General features: G+C 39.7%; 2 protein-coding genes across 2 annotated transcripts in view; one reads left to right on the top strand and one right to left on the bottom strand.

Annotated features, from left to right (window-relative positions):
- The window catches only part of LOC128713818 (SCY1-like protein 2), an 80616-nt gene that overhangs the window by 38870 nt on the left and 22820 nt on the right, over positions 1-18926 (bottom strand). Inside the window, exons 2-3 of the mRNA XM_053808686.1 lie at positions 6781-6906; positions 6503-6601 (exon numbers count right to left, since the gene is read on the bottom strand). Coding sequence (XP_053664661.1) covers positions 6503-6601; positions 6781-6906 — 225 coding nt within the window. The remainder of the gene's footprint in view (positions 1-6502; positions 6602-6780; positions 6907-18926) is intronic.
- Positions 16619-17411, top strand: LOC128713819 (general odorant-binding protein 72-like). Its single transcript, XM_053808687.1, has 3 exons — positions 16619-16729; positions 16976-17143; positions 17214-17411. The coding sequence occupies exons 1-3, from the start codon at positions 16619-16621 to the stop codon at positions 17409-17411; spliced, it is 477 nt and encodes a 158-aa protein (XP_053664662.1).

The following is an 18926-nucleotide window of genomic DNA, read 5'->3' as shown; positions in this document are numbered from 1 at the left end:
GGTTTGATGGTCACCTTTAGCAATACATCTTATCTCTACCTCCAGCTACCCCGCCAAACAACACAATCGAAGTCTATTGATAGCCTCCGTTGATGACGGTCGTTTAGAGCTTCGATAATGATCACGATGTTGACGATAATGGCGCTACGGTGATTCATGCTCGATCTATCGACCATCACATAAATTCACCCATAATGGTTCCCCATGCCACCGTCATGTTACGCGTGGGATATTGGAAACGCAGTCGGTACGTGTGGCGCAGGTGTGAATGCATAGCGCGGCAATCGGAAATAGCATACCATTTGTCAAAATACCTGTCGCCGCTGTTGCCCGAAACGAGAGCTTGTTTGCAGGACCGATTGTGAGTGTCTTATGTTTGTGGTTTGATGGACCCTTGCCAACGCCTTCCCCCACCGTTGTGTAGATCCTTATCAGCATCAGTAAGGACGATACCAATAATTGATACACCATAAAACCCGATGGCCGAGGGTCAAGTGTTGGGCGGTTTTCTTCTGAGAAATCGGAACACAATTTACCGCTGGGATGTGGGTTTGGTGGTTAAAATTGTGGTTAAAATGTTTCCATTTGCTTCGTTGGATACCACACGGTATGTTTCTGATTTGCCATCTTGGACAGATGAAACCATCTATTACGCAAAAGCTGAGCAAAAGCCATAACAAAAGCGTCACAACATATTGAACTTTGTGGTCGAAACCTCATTTGACGACATAAAGTGATTATTTTTCTGCTAAAGGGCAAACATTATTGTACCAGAACGCTCAATTTACGAGTTAGATGAAGGGTAGAACTTTTTATGACAAAAGCAATTATGTTTATCTTAATCGTTTGGCTGGAGTGTGCTTTGCTTAAAAAACCAACAGGTACTAGCGAACGGAATTTTTTCATATCATATATTTTATCTGTGTTAGTACAACTCCCAGCTTATCTAAATCAATGACACATGATGCATACTCTACGATTTGTTTTAAAGTTTAGCGATATATTTCAAATTAAACAAGCACACTAAATTGTGGCTAATATTAAAAGTCATCATAACTTTAACGATTCTATATCAAATAACGCCTTTTAGTTTCTATTTCGTTTTCAACGTTTCGTTTTCGTTTATTTTTTACAAAATGTTTGTTTTTTACTTTATTTTCATCGATTTCTTCTCAAAAGTATACTGTAACGCTTGTGTATCATCATTTTATAAAAAAAAATTACAGCAGCATATTATAAAACTTATGACATTTTTGATGCTCATTTTTACAATTCGATTATTCCAGAAATTTACACACTACAAAACACAACATAATCGACCGAAATTGTTCCACGAAATTTTCCTGGCACTAAATACACTATTAAATGATCATCTGATAGCATAAGAAACAAGCTGCTCCAATTTGTTTAATAAATACAGCTTAAAAAATAATATTTTTGCGCAAGAAATTTCATACGCATAGCTCATGACTTCGTCTGAGCTCAAATGATTGTGTACTAAATTGAAGCATTATATTTTAATTGATATGAATTAAATTTAGACGTAACCTGAGCTAAAACCTAATTATAACCGCAGCTCTAGCTAGACCGCATTAAAGGGCAAAGGAATGGTTTTGACTATAGAATTTCAATGGTATTTAAAGTACAAAGTGTATTGCAACATCAATGTGGCTTTTGTAATGAATTTTATTACAATGCTTAAACACCAATGCAAGTCATTCTCAATAATTCATCGCAAGCAAGTGTAGTAATGTGCTAGGAACGGTCGGTGGACCAGATTGGCATTGCAATTTGCTTTGGATTGTATCTTATTCAGCTTCCTTCCTCGAATGACTGGCACTATTTGGCAACCGTTCTTCTTTCGTACACCACTGCGCCGTACATGTGATAAAGCGCAATTGAGCAATCAATCACATCAAACGAAGTCTAAATGTTTAATGCCGCTGTTGAGGCTTCGTTTACAAGCTTGGCTTAGGAATGAGTATAGTCAATGTTCACTGGCGCTACAGCGTACCGTAGGAAATTATTACATTAAAATCATACTGCAGCTGTACCGTCATTCCGTTGTATACGATGGTAAAAACCCTCACTGAGGGAAACCATGATGCGGCAGTGCAAGTGTAAGGCACATTAGCATACGGCGGATGGGGCGGTGATGCATATGCTTGCATAAATGTAATCTTGCCTTTGGTGCAGAAAATGGGTTACGTTCGTGAAGGAGGCGATACGGTGTGGGCATGGAATGATTTTAAAAATTCATTACCTGCTTCACCAAATGCCCTTTTCCATCGAGGAACGCGACTGTCGATCTTGACGCCTCTTGCATAGCGGGCAACAATCAAGCGCAAAGTGCACTCGAAACTCAACAAAGCGTAGTGGTCCCTGCACCGCACCGTTGGACGCTATTTTAGCCCGTGTCTGTTGTCCGTGAAAGGCGTGCGGTACCGAAGGCGGTTCTTAATTCCTTAAATAATCCTTCGTGTAGTCAACGATGGTATGCACGTAGCAAAGGTACGGATTACCTTTTCGTAGGCGAACACGCTACAGGTGTGCACCTGATGGCATGTACGGACTCACACACACACACCTACACACACGCACACAAACATTCAAATGGAGGTGTGGTTTGGTGCATCGCGTGCCATTTGCCGCTGCGACAGGATATGCAGCGTACCGTCACGAAAGGCTCTTAGCCCTGCCAACTGAAAGAAAAGTATCACTTTCAACTAAGTGCCGCAATGAGCCGAAGGTAATGAGTAGGGCAGGAGGGCGCGTGTGATACCATTGTGTCGTATCGAAATCCCGCTGTCATGAAACCGACAGCAAGGCGTCCGAGTATCAAGACTGCAAGAAAATAACAACCACGTGGAAACGCTCGCATGCCAAGATGTGCATGCTGTGGGATTAGTACACCGTTACTACACCTTACTACACCACCGAGAAACCTGGACAACGACATGGGCGTGTGACTAACGTACCGCAAGAATAGCTATTCGGAGTGAATTGTTTTGTACCGATTCTGATGGAAAAAAATGTTCAACCCAGGCGCAGTAAACCAGATGAACTGTAAACTTTTCAAAAGACTCGAACAAGAGTTTCATAAAATTTAGCAACAACAATTCAGCAGAGGAGACAAGTGGGACGATCGTACGAGTATGTTGTTGTTCACCAACAACTTCACCTGACAGCTGACCACTTGAGTTAGACATGTCGAGGAGAAGATGTAACAGATGTAAAGCATGGAATGTGCACTTTCCACCAGCTGTCAAGTTGCGAGTAGTATCTATTAATGTTTCATTCGTTTCAAGTGGAGCAAAGCTTGTAGAAAATCCAGATTATCAAACTTACCTTTTACGAGTGTTGTTAAAAATGGTTGAGTGTCAAACAAAGGTACATCCTTTTGTTGAAGTGCATTTACACATTGTGAGCTATCGAGCTAAGTAGGAGAGTAATTTCTCCGCGAAAACATTGTTAACCATGGAACCTCTAGAAGTAGGATTGTTGTTGAAAGAATGCAACACGGTAATGGATATACACTCTTTGGTAGTGGAAGAAATGTTGGTAGCAACAAAAAGAGCAAGTCTATTAATTAGGATATGCTTGCCCTCGTGTCAGCGAATCGGAAATGGATCGATTTCTATTTTAGTGTACCACTACTACCATTACAACAACCATCATCATCACCTTTGATGCTGCTACCTGGCATTCCTGATGTTCATTTGCCAGTTGCCATTCCAAATTCCCTGCTCGGCAGTAAGCAAGGTCTAATGTGGTAGGGTTAAAGGTGTGGTACTGATTTTGGGAGTGTTGGGGGGTTTGTGTTTCGGTTTAATCGAGCTGCTACGCTCTCCACCCTATGTACAAATGACCAACACGTGAACGTGGCCAGGCAGACAGGCAGGCAGACCACGAACCGGAAAGGCATCGAAATTAATGAGCCTACTACATGCATGCACTTGGGGAATTTCTATGTCGTTTCGGTGCGCGTTCATTGGCCAGTCGCCGGTGCCGGATAGAATGTTCGAACCGTGGCGGCACTACACACGTGTATCGTTTGCAACGGATGGTAGGCAACTTGAAGCCGATGGGTTGGAGTGAAATGTGCTTCTCGATTAAAGTGCTACGGGTGTTGTGTGTTGTTTAGCATTCTGTGTTCCACTGTCGGTAATTTTGGGTTGATGAACGAGAAGGATATGATTACTGTAATATTAACATAACGAGTAGTTCCTGTACAAGTTGCTGGGTATGTGTGTTATTGTTTCCATTATTGATAGTAATTCTATACACAAAATTTATTGAAATGGGACTGTGTAGTAAAACAGCGTTCAGAACAAATATGGAAACTGTCACACAATAATTTATACAATTAGAAATATTTAGCAAATGCAGACGAGGAACAAATATAGTTTCAATTCCGATTTTTTCATTCAATTAGAAAACACTTTCAAGTGAATTATACACACATCTTAATGTAATAATGTAATACATGCTCTACGTTCCATCGAAGTCATTATAAACAGCGATCGCTTGTAGGGTTCGAAGCATTTGCTTTAAGTTTGTCCGCTTTAATTTGCTCGTGTTAATGATAATGGAAAGTAATTAAACTAATCTGTTATTGTGTTTGTTTTGGGTTTTACGCAAATGAGACAGACGCAACATGTTGTCAAACGCAATATGCTTTACCCTCGTTGTGCGCTAACAGGGTTAAAATGATAGTGGCCGAACGAAGCATTTCCCATTTAGCTGAAGCTGCATATAAGTGGAAAAGGATAATGTGTGAAGACACATTGCGGAGCCACTGTGTAGGAGATTTTTAATTGGAGAACTGTGTGAAGTGTTTTACAATTTGCTTTTGCTGAAAAAAAAAATCTTTTTAAAATGAAACATTATGCCATGTGTCGCTTTTAGACACTTGGACCCAAGTGTTGAACTCCCCTATATGATGATTTAATGGATTGGCAGACCAATGCGCTCAACCGCGAACGGTTTAGAAGACTCCTGCAGCAAGCGAAGACCGCGAAGCGGTAGTAGCGCCGGATAAGCAAGCAAATATATGATGATTTCAAACTCTATAAGTTTGAAACTAACTATTTGCTGATGGAATATTTGTTCCATAAATTTTCGTAAAATAACGAACGCTTTTGTTTGTGTGCGTTAAAGACAATTTACCTAGGACTATTGAATGTTAGTTTACTCATTTTACCACTCTTTATTTGCAATCCTTTAGATATAGCATAATATTTAAAAAACATTTCTATGCTATGCAATAAAGCGTTTCTATTCGTAATCAGGTTAGCATTCAATGCATAGTGAAGTAAACGAATTTTGTGCACTAAATGCATGTTTTTCGTTAACCCCTACGGCGTGCAGATTCAACAGAGGAAAATTTACTTTGAACTAAACAACACCACCATGCCCAAAAAACGGGATCGTACCAAACGATAAATGCACCTGGCTTATCCATTTGGGCATGCAAACAACAAACCCTGTTATACTGGTGTTTGTTTTTCTTCCGCTCGAAGAGACACCCACGGAAAGGTTCGTTGGACGGAGCAAAGTTTCGTTCCCTACTGGTGGAAGGAAATGGAACACAAGGGTTAGGAAGGAGAGGGGTGTGAGACATTCATCTATCGTTCCATCGTTCGCTCATTAGCTTCATTATACGAGTGAATGGTCGTGAAAGGAAATGAGTTAGAACGAGATAATCACCATTCCATGATTGTGTGGCCGTGTCGTTCCGTTTGGCCTCGGTCCATTACACTCGCAACAAAAGAAACACAAGAATGAATTCCTCGTCTTTCTCCCTTTTTTATACAGCCCTCCACCACCTAATCCCCTTGCCACTCCACAAACGTTAATGGAGCGAGCGTAGTCGAAAGAGTTTTCCTTATTGTTTACGCAGTTCCGCTGGAATGGGTGGCTGTGCGCTTCGAGAGTGTCTTTAGTCGAGAAACAGACTCAAATCTGAAGTTTGCAGCAAAGCAACAGCGTGACAAACTATTGTTCGTAATGTAGACTCATTTGAATAAATAAGAATGATAAATGTCCTTAAATGTGACTCTCCTGCATTTCCCTAGCTGTCCAACACCTTCATGCTGTGTTGTTCAGAGCCCTCGCGTTGAATGAATCTTCTTCGTCCGTTTCGTACATTTTAAGGAGCCCAAGGAAAGTGCTATACTCCCCCCATGCTTTCACTACCTAATTTAGTGCTGTCAATTTTGATCAACTGCAAATCAACATTAGCGCACTCATCGCTACAGGATAATTGCGGAAAGTGTGATAACCTCCAAAAAACTTTGTACCGCACAGTGGAGTAGCGGCGTTTTTTTCGTATTTTAAATCGTCACATTCTAGTTTTCCTTCTTCAGACGCGTCGGGATCACTACCCTTAATGTTTTTGTTAAGACTAGACGGTGTCATTTTAAGCCACAAGCTGGTTGATGTTGGTGTAGCTGCAAAACAGTACTGATACGATTACAACAGCAGATTAGGTCTCACTCACCTGGTAGGCCAGTATGTTGGCTAAGCTGGCTATGACGGGTTCGGTAGCGAACGAGAGGGTTTCCGAACTTTCCTCCACCGTATGCATGATCTGCAAGATCTGTAAAGCAAATTAGGGACAAGCAAGGAAGGAAGGCATAAATATTGAACACAAACTGGTTCCGGATGCACTCGATTCCTGTGTTGCAGGTCGTACGCTCCGTAAGCATCGTATCGTCCAGAAAATGTAGCGTGCAACGATGTTTCTCTGTTCATTTTTTCTCCCAACGCTGTACGTACCTTGGGATGCCGAAATCGTTCCAGCTGCTTTACAGATGCTCGCAAAATTTCTGTAACCGTCTCCTTCCGTTTTGGTTTATGGAGCTTTTCGGCCGTCCGTTTCTCGAACACAAAAATAGAACATTCCTGAAGCGAAAAGAAAAAGGGCAGAACGCGTTGTTTGTGAATAAATAATAGTTCTCATATTTCAAGAGGATGCTAATAAATATAGCGAAGCTATTAGAGATGGGAATAACGATTCTTTTTGGTGAGTTAACTCAGAAGGAATGAGTTTTTATAATGAGCCAACTCATTTAACAAATCGCTATACAAATTGTAGTTGGTAGTAACGTAACGTTTCCATTGTAACGAAATTTCGCATACTCTTGGATCATTTTCTGTGTGGTGCACTCATCATTTCACATTTTTGCAGCAAAGCTTCCCCTTTGATCCCAGCGCCAACAATGCACTTTTTACGATAAGCAATGGTTTTATCATTGGAAGATATTTTTTATGTATCCAAACTTTGTACCACGGGCGAATAGAGAGTTTTTTTTTACAGTTTTTCTTGGGTATCAGTTGCCACGCGGTTTTCAACAGTTTTTAACCGCTATTTGTAAGATATTTTCAAAATGAATTTCCTTTTACTCGGTGATACAGTGGAAGCGATGCCAAATTCAGAAACAACTACGAACAAGATATTCTGCCCTATTTGATTAAGTTGTTTGGTACAGATTTTCACGAGTTACTACAGATCGTTTTCATCTGAGTTTATATTGAATTATAAACGCTATAAAAATGTATCATTCCCGAGCTACCGGATTTCTGGAGACGTAGAATTTCGAGAGCCAAGTTCCAATGGTCAAGATGCCATCAATCAATAGGTAAAATTTTTGAATCCATCCCATATTTTTCAACTGCGTCCCATCAATTCTGAAATGCAAATGAGAAGGATTTTTCGCCCCGTATATGTGGAAGGATAATGGAAGAGCCACTACAAAGAAGAGATCTGTGAGATGTACTGCGAACTTACTGTCGTACAGCGAAAACGACCGGCGCCGGAAGGCGGCTCACGTCATGAGAATGAACCGGACGACCCAGTCCGTAAAGTCCTTTTAAGCCGTCTACATGGACGAGGAAGGCGTGGTGGACTCAAATTCGGATACAGTAATGGCGATGATGCGTCCGCCATAAAGGCTGGAACAATGGATTTGGAGACGAAAGCACTCGACCGTGAACAGTAGAAACGCCAGGCGCCGGAGTACTGCTCACATCATGAGAATGACGCCAGACGACCAAGCCCGCAAAGTCCTTTTAGACCGCCCATATGAACACAGGAGGTATGGTAGGCAAAATTGAGATAAAGTGAAGGCGCTAGACCGTGAGCGGTTTAGAGGACTCTTGCAGCAGACCAAGACAGTGAAGCGGTTATAGCGCTTGATAAGTAAACAAGTACGCTCCATGAAGAAACATTCTAAAATATATGTAAAGTTGAACAGAATAGTGGGGAGTATTTATTAAAAGATAACGGATTACAAATTCAATGTGCTTCCTCTTTGACCGTCAATACGCGAATCCCTAATCCAGCCGCGCGTGGCTAATTATATTCTTTCTATTCCTTCTCTGTCTCTTCCACACCTCTTCTCACCTGTTTATGCTTGCTTCGCTCGCGCTCAGTGTTTTTCTCTTTCTTTTTCAATCCTCTTTCACTTCCTTACACATCCACATATATGGCAAACCGCAAAAAACCTCGGGTCAAATTAAAAAATGTATAGGACGCAGTCAAGAAATTGTGAGACCCTTCCAAAAATTGCTGGGTCGCAGGCAAATAATCTCAGGATGGATTCAAAAATGGCTGGGAGGCAGTCAAAAAATCTCCGGGACCGATTAAAAAATATCTGGAAAACTGTCAAAAAATTGCGGGATACCCTGTAACAATCGTCAGTTCAAATCACACCAGCCAAACCCGATTGGCTTCCACCATCATCTTAATCATTGCACTTCACCGGATATTTTGGGTTTGCGATTGCAGAATTCTTACCGTTCATATTTAGATTTTATACGGGACGAAACGATTTTTAGTAGTGCAAACTATTATTTTTAGCCGTTCATTTGTGCTTCAGTAATCCATTACACAAGCTGAGCAAAACCTCAAGAGATATAGGCCTACTAATTCGGGCTTTTTTAACTGTATTTACCCGTAACTTGGACATTTGTTCCTGGATTGGTTCCAGCTGGGGGTATAATCTGACGCAAGATTGTTGAAAACAGCTTAAGTGTTATTTGAAGCACTCATGTTAAAATAATACGTTGCATATGGGCATCACAGAACAGGTGGGAGTTGAAAGCAAACAGGATGTGTCGTATGTTCTACGATATATTTCATAACGTTCAGGACTAATCAACTACAATGACCAAATATCGAAAATACTACGCTAGCTGTCCAGACCAGACGAATGGCTATATAAGACTAAGAGGCGAGCCTAGAAGACCCTAAAGCAAAAGGTCTGTTAAAACAAATAACTACAACAACAGCTTTATGGGACTTGAATTATACTTTGCCAAATAGATTTTTATATGTGAAAGCCATGGTTGGGCAGAAATGTAACAAGATTTTAAACTAATAAAAGTAAAATTAACACCGTCAGCTATTGAAAAAAAACTCTTTTCCAATATCATGGAGTTTGCGTTAACATTTTATTTCCGTTGCGTAGCCCTGCGACCTGGCCGATTAGCTAGTTGATACAAACCAAGCATTACACAAACGTGTAAGTAACGGGTCTCACTCATTACCAGCGTTTATGTATTAATGAATATTTGGTAATTACTTGAACTCAATTGATAATGTTGAGGGCGATTTGGAAGAGTAAATATGATAATATGCAATGAGTCATCACATATTATATGAAAAAGCAATTTTACAACTCTATTGCAGAATCCAAATTAATCTAAATGAAAGAAAACACAGAATGTAATTGGTTTTCTGTATCCCATTGTTAGTTCGATTTTATTTGTAACGGACGACATAACGTCATAAACGCAAATATTTGAAAACCTTGCAATGGTGTCAACATGCGATTCCTATGTTTATAATTTTTCATACGACGAACAATGCAAACGTTTCACACAGTGGCATCCAATAACTAATAGTAAAAAAATATGCTTCTCCATGCTTGCTCAAAAGCGTTATTTTAGTTTCAACTTTTCATTTTTGTTGCAATTTGCACTTTTACTATGTTCACACTCTTTTTACTTATGAGTGAGAAAAACAAGTTGTAATCTTTCGTTCCAACTCGTACACTTACACACTCCTTACTGAGGAAAACAAAAAAGAGTCATTAAAACTCCCCGCAACGAGTGAGTGCAAGTCACTTATACGTTTCAACTCATTCACCCACTCTTATTGACTATGCACATTTCTTGATGCTATACGAAGAGGATAATTTCCCGTAAATGGTTAATAAAAATTGAATAATCGAATTCAAGTTTAATCTATTTGGCTTTGCATTTGATAAAAAAAAATATATTATAATTAATGTTGGTTGGATTCTTTACACCTTTGTTAAAATTTTCTGATAACAGCTCCTGCTGAAATAAATTTTGTTAATTTCAATTAAACAAATTAATGCTATTAAATAATTTATTACTCTATAAGAGGTTCCGATCGGAAGTGATAAATCTGGTCAAGTTAAACTCAACTCAACTCAAGACTAATAAATCGGTACTTTTCCTATCAATTATTTTGATTGTAATCAAAAGAAAGTGTAATTTGAACTTTTATTACTTATCTATACGTTAGACTTGTGAAATTTATTTTAGAATAGGTTTCAACAGTGTGGTGTCCGTTCGCTAATGTGCAGTTGGAGACAATCCAAGCCCTTCGCACATTAATGAAAATGACATGTAATACGTTTAAAAGCTTAATGTAACATGAATGTCTCGTAGCTTTTACTGTAAACGTAGGCAAGTCTACCTATACTGATCATTATGTAATGAATGTCAGTAGAAGGGGATGTTTTCGTGAAAGGTTTGTTATCACAATATTTGGGAGAAAGGATTATAAGAGATTCGTAGGTCCATCGATAAAATCCTCAGAGTGGATTAGCCAGCAGAATACCAACCTTTCTTTCAGGTAACTTTAGAAGTTTATCGTTCAAGATCATTCAGTGCAATAGTAAACTTTCTGGACATATAATCAACACTAACAACATGTTATCTAGTGTCATCAGTCTAACGATAACGATAACGATAAGATTCTAATTTTCACAGAATTTAAAAATGTGAAAAGATAGCTTTGTTAACATATAGTAAACATACAGGTGGTTATTATTAGCTAAAATTAAAAACACAAATACACATCAAAACTTGTACAATGAAACAGCAATACACAGATACGTCCGTATAGCACGCCGATCGGGAGCAGCGAGAGTGTTTAGCAACTCGGCCTTTGACGCCGAATGTCAAAAGGGAGTGCTTGACGTCTGCACCTAGCCCAGCATTAGCCCAGCACAGGGTGCTCCTAACAGATAGCATAGACTTGAGATATATGCGCGAGCCTGGAGCTAACTTAAAGAGTGGTGTGGGAATGTATCACACTCAAACTATTGGTTATGTTGTGTGATTTGTCTGTGCGATACTGGTATTTGTAGGTGATCATTAAAATATGCATGAGAGGTTTGCTATTTTGGAACGTAGGTACACGATGTTAGATATTGATGCCCAGTGGAATTGGCTAGATCTTAAGAATTTTTCAGTGATAATCGTAACTCTCTCGGAAAGAATACCTAAAGAGTGCCATTAACGTAGAACTCAATTGGTTAATGTTTTATGTTAGATGTTAAAGTAGTCGTTTTTCTTATGTCTCGTCTTCGATGTCACAGAAGAATTACTTTTAAATTTCCTCAAAGATAATTCTGCCCATCACTGTTACGTCTCAAATCAATGTTGGGGTACGATGTGGAAATGATCGTTTTTCAAAATAATTTCTATAAACCCACAATAAATATATTATATTGCTGTTACAGATCTACAGATAGAGGTCTACTCAAACCTCGGAAAAAATAGCGTGTGTGAAAAAGCCTTTAACGGGCGGCCCGGTGGCATGATGGTAGCGGCGCCGGTCTTCACACGAACAGACCGGACCAAAATCCCATCCGGGCCAATCCCCCGTAGCAAGGACTGACTATCCGGCTACGTGGTAAAGTAAGTCGATACGGCCAGGCCGTTCTAACGAAAAAAAAAGCCTTTAACCCAAGAGATTGTTTATAACAGCAGGAAAATTAAGAAAAACAATTTAGCTTGAGGTGAATTTAAACAAAGAACATTGTTCGGGTCTATTGCCGTGGATGAAACCGAAACATTTATAAAGCAGCATTTCTTCGTTATACAAAAATTGACAGTGATTGAGCGAAAACTGAAATACATTGTGCCTGCATTAACATCTGCTCGGTGTATGATAATGAGTCAAGCATGTCGAAGTGCGTATCAAGTACAAGATCTGTTATTTGCCACTTTGAAAGTTGCGCTTCACCGATTTTTAGCCGCTTCGAAACCACAACATCGTCGAGATTGATGAGGCAAAGGTATGCACCGCTGCCATCTCCACCAGAAAGATAACATTTACCGTCCGTTGCAGTGCATTAGACATGTGCATTCCAAGTGCAGGAACCACCTGTGAACCCTTTCCACCGGTTGACTCTACCATCACGGAACGTCGATGAATTTATTCATCTCTACACGACGCTCCTTGCTCACTTCGCCCACCATATGAAGAACGTTATTTTGGTGCGTTTGCTGAAACGTTTTCTCGGTTCAAACTTGTTAGCAGGCAAGCAGCTTGAAACTCAATGTTCCGGACGAGCGAACGAGCGTCTTCGCTGCTAGGCATCTATATGTTCCATTTCCACGCACGAAGCGGGGAAAACCCGACACAACTTTGGTGCTGCTTGTAAGCTGGGTGACAAATCACTGTGCCGTGCCACTTGGCTGTCCTCTGCTCCAGCTCTCGCACACACATAGAGCCAGAGGTTTACCAGAGAGTGTTTTCTTTTCGTCCGCTCCCGGTGTGCCAACCACATTTCTGTACCCGTAGCATGTTGCGACGGAATTCTGCCGTCGAGCATTTTCCAATGTTCATTGCAGACATATATGGGTAAGAGGGTATGGGAAGTGGTTAGGGAGAAGGTGAGTTACAAACACTTCCGCACGAATAATCAAATTCATTCCGTGGAAAATTGAATTTTATTTCTGTTTTATAGTGTTGAAATATTTGCTGCCCTTTCGGAGGGATATGTGGGTGGGGGTGGTAGGACGTAAGACGCGCTATTTGGAAGCTGTAACAACAAAGTACGACCGAGCATTGTGTACCACAGCGATGTTGATGTTTTGCCTTTCACCGAGTACATCCAATCGTCTTTGCCGGCGAATACACACCGACGTGACCGAAGAAAGGTCGTAGAAATCTTAAGCATCTTGGGCCGAGATTCGATGTGTACCATTTGAATCTTAAAGGACATTAAATTGAACGCATTGGAATTGTTTGTATTGTATTGTTTATGTATTTATTAGTGGTTTTTCTGAGAGCGAGTGTTCACATTCTGCAACAGAGCGTCCCCAGTAATATGTCAAATTTTCAATAAGAGATAAATATTAAAAGAACATATCTAGTCCGTTGATGAAGACACAAAATCATTTAATAGTTCCTTCAGTGCGCTGTTATATAAACAATTACTGTTGTATTAATTGTATTTTTAAAATAAACGAATATATTTTTTCTTTTATGCCAAAGCGAATGCTCCTTTGGGATTGGCTTCTTCACTAGCTTTCCTGGCTTCGCGCAGGAAAGATCTTTGCTGTTTGCTGTTTCAAATGAAGGAAAACCCCCTTATAATGCTGGCGTATTAGCTTTGTGGTGCAAAAATGCGTAGCGAATTTGTTGAGTAAATAGTGGTTAAGGATCTTTTCCTAGTCCTTTTTTCGCCTATTCGTATCCTTATTTGTTTTTAGAGTAAATAAAAACTTGCTCTAGCTCAAAAACTTCCTTTGTACAGTATCATGACAGACTCATGGCATTAAGGAGAGACTTTCAGCCTCCAAACCGTGGATGACACAAACGTTGCTGAAACACGATACACAAAAATGGATTTGCCATTTCTATTGTACACGGTGATGTTTGTCGGTTTTTCTTACACGAATCGTTCAAAGCCATTCAATATAGCTTAAAAAATATGTATGACCTTGTAATATTCAGCCCTCAGAAGCTGAACGTGAGCATCCTCGAGCCGCCGGGTGTAGAACACAACCAGAAATGAAACGAAAATACTTGGAACGAAACTTTTGTAAAGTTTACGCTTCCGATGAATCTCATCAATGGATATTGGGCGATATCTAACGTTGTTTGTTCATTTGCAACTGGGAAATAATTGTTTGCATTCTCAGAAAAAGTCATTGGATCAGTTTTGGGTAGAAGCAAATTGATGGATGATTGTTTGGTTTACAATCATTTCCAATTTGTTTTATTTTGAGGGCAGTAAGCATGAAGCAGGATGAAATAATTGTAATGACATGAAAAGTTACTTTCAAATAGTAATAACTCACACGCACCACGCTTGGAACAATTCGTCATATGGACCAGATGTAAATAATGGTGATGTTTTTAAAACCATTATTTCATTAACAACATAAGTACTCTTTAGAAATACTTTCAGTTGAAACTTCCTTCGCCTCTTGTTTGGTAATGTGAAACTGTTCCTCCTGCTTTATAACTCTTTTTCCAATTATTATGTGCAAAATTATATGATTCGCCTTTTACGAATTCGCGCAACTAGAGCGTCGCATAACTCGGGAAATAACTTTACTTGCTTAATTGAAACTGCATTTTCGAGTATCAGCTAACAAAGAAATGATGTCAATACTTCGACGAGCTGATGAATATGGTTAGGCTAGTAGATTTTCTGAAATGTAAATGATTCAAAACTCAAAAAAGCTCCTAACGTTAAATAACTTAAATATGGATTTTCCCACTTAACATGGAATTGGACATATCTGGTCTCAAACATGACAAGACATTTTAACCCATCTGGTCGAAGAGGCACTTTCGTGATCCTGATCTTTTCAGTGTTAATTACACTCTATCATTGATGAGAAAGGCGGTGTATGGAACATTCTCTTCTCGACTGGAAGTTAAATTCATTCATCTTCATTATTCAACAAAGTTATCTCGAGTCGACGAAACCGTCATCCTAGCCGTGCAGCAACGTTTAATAATGAATGAATATTTTTTCAAACAGAGGTTGGACTGACAGAGGGACTGTTTTTGGGAAATGTGCCCCATTCATTAAATTTAAACGACTATTGATTATCGGCACTTTAGCAATGATGATATAGATGTTCTTAGTACTTAGGGCTTTTTTGCGTCCCTTACCCACGTCCCTTAGTAATTCATGCGCTAAGAATACTGGCTCGATTAGGTAGCAATTATTTCCTTTCCATGCGTTCCGTTGCGGTACGGTCAACCGGATGAACATGTTTTGCATTTTGCAGATGCAAATTATCGACGGTGACGAGAGCAATCGTGTACGCTTGTGTACACTTTATCCGGTAGCGTTTGGGTGAATCAGCGTGATCCACGAATCGACGTCGACGCTTTGGGACTGAGAGTTGACTCATGACAAATCTTCCTAGCTGATGCGCAAAATTAAAATAAATTGTCGAAGAACAGAATGTGTGTAAAATTACTTCAAAAGCATTTTACTAAAGCAAACTAATTTCATGACGTTTTTTTGGCAGAGCGAAACTATTTCACTAGAATGATTTGACATGACATACCAAATATTTTTTATGTTATACAACAATACTACTATTATTTCCATTATTGCATTGCAAAACGACTATTTTACAGCTGTTTTCTTTAACAATTTCCGTGACATCGTTCGCTATTCATCATATTCCAACAAATAAACGAACATTTTTTTATAGATGGTGATTATTACCAACTTATTATGAAGTGATAGAGTGTAGTGAACATTCGTGCAGTAACATTTTTTAGCACTACCAAATAACGTGTAAATAAATTTTTCACTTAGCATTCCAACGTGTTACTTTCAGTTGTAAATAAGTGACAGTTAGCGAAAAAACCATTATCACATCTTGTTCCACAATGAATATTTAAACAATTTATGCCAAATATTAGCAGCAAGGAAAAATTGTTCTGTTCTGATCGACATTCGTCATAAAAACAGACAAATGGCTGTCTTCATCATTCCTTCCCTAGCAATGGTCCTTCTTCACAGGAGTATTGTGACAATGCAAAAGAAATGTATATGTCGACTGGTGTCAATCGTTTGGTCTATCGTTTGTGCGCTGCCTTGTTCGCTATACCGGGCAGTGAACACAATACTTTTCTTCGTCTCGGCCCGATTGCAACAAATAGATGCACGCACGCCAAAAAGGTAAACGGTTGCATATAAAAGTCGTATGAATAATGGATTACGGGCGTATTAGTTACACGATCGCATAAACGGTGGAAAGCTGCCCTGGGACGCCATTTACAAAAAAAAACACAGTTTGTGAGCGCCGCCAGTGCTGTGCTGTACGGGCAGCGTGGGTAAAGCGATAAATATTATAACCGTGCGCGTGCTTTTCTTCGTACAACGGAAAGAAGAGAAAGTTCGCCCGGACGCTGCGAAGGAAACGGGGTCTCGTGTTGTTTCCCTTTACTGCCTACAACGATAACGGGCCGTTTTGTTCTTCTTATTGTTTACTTCGTACGGAAAAAAAGATAAAAAGTTATACGGAAGCACTGCAAGTACCGCTTGCGTGCCTATACACACACACATATATATACATACGGCCATCAGCAATGTCGTGGAAAGCGCGTAATGTGGAAAGGATTTCCCCTTTCCGGAGGTGTTTGTGGATTGGCAGCCTGTTGCTGTTGGGAACCGTCCGGGGGCCAACACTGGCTGAGGGGGTAATAATTTTCCCATCCCATTCAGTTAGCGTATTCAATCGGTGAAAAAAAATCACACGATCTCTAGGCACCATTTAACGGCTTCTCCGCTGGAGGGCTGCTATAATACGATGCTTTGCATCGTCAGTTCATAATCACAGCACAAACAAATAGGGCTACCAGGGAGAAGAATTTCAAGCTCAAATCACATTTTCAAAGAGGATTGTTTTTTTTTCATGTAACCATTTCTTGCTCATTGCCGACTAGAAAGCAACGGTGGAGCAAATGATGAAATCGGGTGAAATGATACGGTCCGTTTGCTTGGGAAAGACGAAAGTTTCCGAGGAGCTGGCGAACGGATTGCGCGAGTCGAAGTTCGCGGACGTTAAGGAGCTTAAGTGTTACGTGAACTGCGTGATGGAAATGATGCAAACGGTCGGTGGACCGCTCACTACGCTTCGTTCGCACCCATTACTGATTCACGCGTACTTTACCGTTCTTGCAGATGAAGAAAGGAAAGCTTAACTATGACGCATCGGTGAAACAAATCGACACAATCATGCCGGACGAGCTGGCGGGACCGATGCGGGCAGCGCTCGACATCTGTCGGAATGCGGCGGACGGTATTAAGAACAATTGCGATGCAGCATACGCCATGCTTCAGTGCCTTTCGAAAAACAATCCTAAATTTATTTTTCCCTAGTACTGGGTGTGCTTTAGTGGATGGTGTAAAGTAAATGTTTTGCATAATTATTAAGATCTAGGCGTCCTGTACATATGTTGGTATCCTTATTGTATTTCATTAAATAAATTACAAGCAGTAATTTATTGCTTTCCGAGAAAAAAACTCAACTTATTTTACCTCGTAACCGAATAGTCAGTCCTTGCTACGAGGACTTGGTTCGGATGGGATTGTTTCTCGGTCCTGTCGTATTTAGACCGGCTCTGCTATCTACCCGACTGCGCCAAAAGTATTCAATTTAATAAATTACAGGCAGTAACCGTTTTTCAAAATCAGACCACATTAACACACACACACATTATCGTAAAGCGATTAAGACAGTCTGTATTGGTCATGCACATGCATCAAGAAGGCGTAGTAGGTCTACACTGAGAAGGAGAGATGGTAATGCAAGAATTGTTATGATGAATGATTAGCACACGACTACGTATTTTGATTAAGAGAGTTTTTGATTGATTCCGAATAATTTATTTAAAAATATGTATCGTACTTATTTTTGTTTCAGGTACCTTTAATTTTTGTATTTGTTTAAATGTTCAAACCAAGATCAATTGCTAAATGGGCTGTAGAAGAAAACAGAAATTATATCTTCAGTCTCTTAAAACTATATTATCTTAATTGATAATACAAGTAAAAATCAACACAAAGTAAAAACATTTGTTATTGTGAAGTCCCATTTTTTTCATTAAACTATCAGTCATTCTAGTGTGAAAGCAATATTAACCGCACAAAACCCTCATAATAAATCGCATTAAAAACAACATTAGCAAAGTAAGCGATGAAAATGATTTAATCAACTGTGGTAGTACTGAAAATTGAACATGTTTTTGTTATAATGTAAATCACACACAATACCACCACACACGCACACGTACATCGTAAATGTTTGATTGGAATTTTTGTGCGGTTCTGAAGGTTTTTTTTTACGTTTCAAATCAAATGAATTTTGCACCACTTTATGTAAGCACACCAACGCTTTCGTTTGGTAAATAACGTGCAAAAGTAAACCCGATTAAAGTTGGTGTCTTTCCCGTGACTGTTTTCCCTTCAGTATGGTTTATAATTTTCTTCTCGCGTCAGGGGAAAAGTTTGGTTCATTTTTCTTCGTGGCATGCTACAAAGTTTCCATCAATTCTTGATCGCAACAAAGTCCGCTGTATACAGGGAAAAAGCAGCATTAAAAACCGTACAAATAAGCGAGTGTGTGCGAAGCTTTCCGGTTTTCCTCGTTTTCGCATTCGTGTGATGAGGCTTATTTGAAAGGAAATAACTTTCAAAAGTCATCAAAAGCTGCTCCCACTTCCGGGACACCCGGGTGGTATATCTTATTTTTTCGTACTGCACACGCAGCCCAGAATCAGCTCGCTGTGTCAGAACTAAGATAAAGTATTACAACAGCACCTCGGAAGCATTCTGTTTTTTACCGCGGGCGGATGTGTTTTTCTTACTCGATGCAGCAGCAGAATTCAAGACATC

The sequence above is a fragment of the Anopheles marshallii genome, chromosome 3 (genome assembly GCF_943734725.1).
Source record: "Anopheles marshallii chromosome 3, idAnoMarsDA_429_01, whole genome shotgun sequence".
Lineage (NCBI taxonomy): Eukaryota > Metazoa > Arthropoda > Insecta > Diptera > Culicidae > Anopheles > Anopheles marshallii.
Note: the sequence above shows the minus strand (reverse complement) of the source record. Positions and strands in the feature narration are given on the sequence as shown.

Bases quoted from the DNA above. Each gene is read 5' to 3' on its own strand.
- LOC128713819 (XM_053808687.1), top strand. From the start codon at position 16,619: ATGTCGTGGAAAGCGCGTAATGTGGAAAGGATTTCCCCTTTCCGGAGG. The intron at 16,730-16,975 runs GTAATAATTTTC...ATTGCCGACTAG, and splicing joins GGCCAACACTGGCTGAGGGG to AAAGCAACGGTGGAGCAAAT. The intron at 17,144-17,213 runs GTCGGTGGACCG...CCGTTCTTGCAG, and splicing joins TGATGGAAATGATGCAAACG to ATGAAGAAAGGAAAGCTTAA.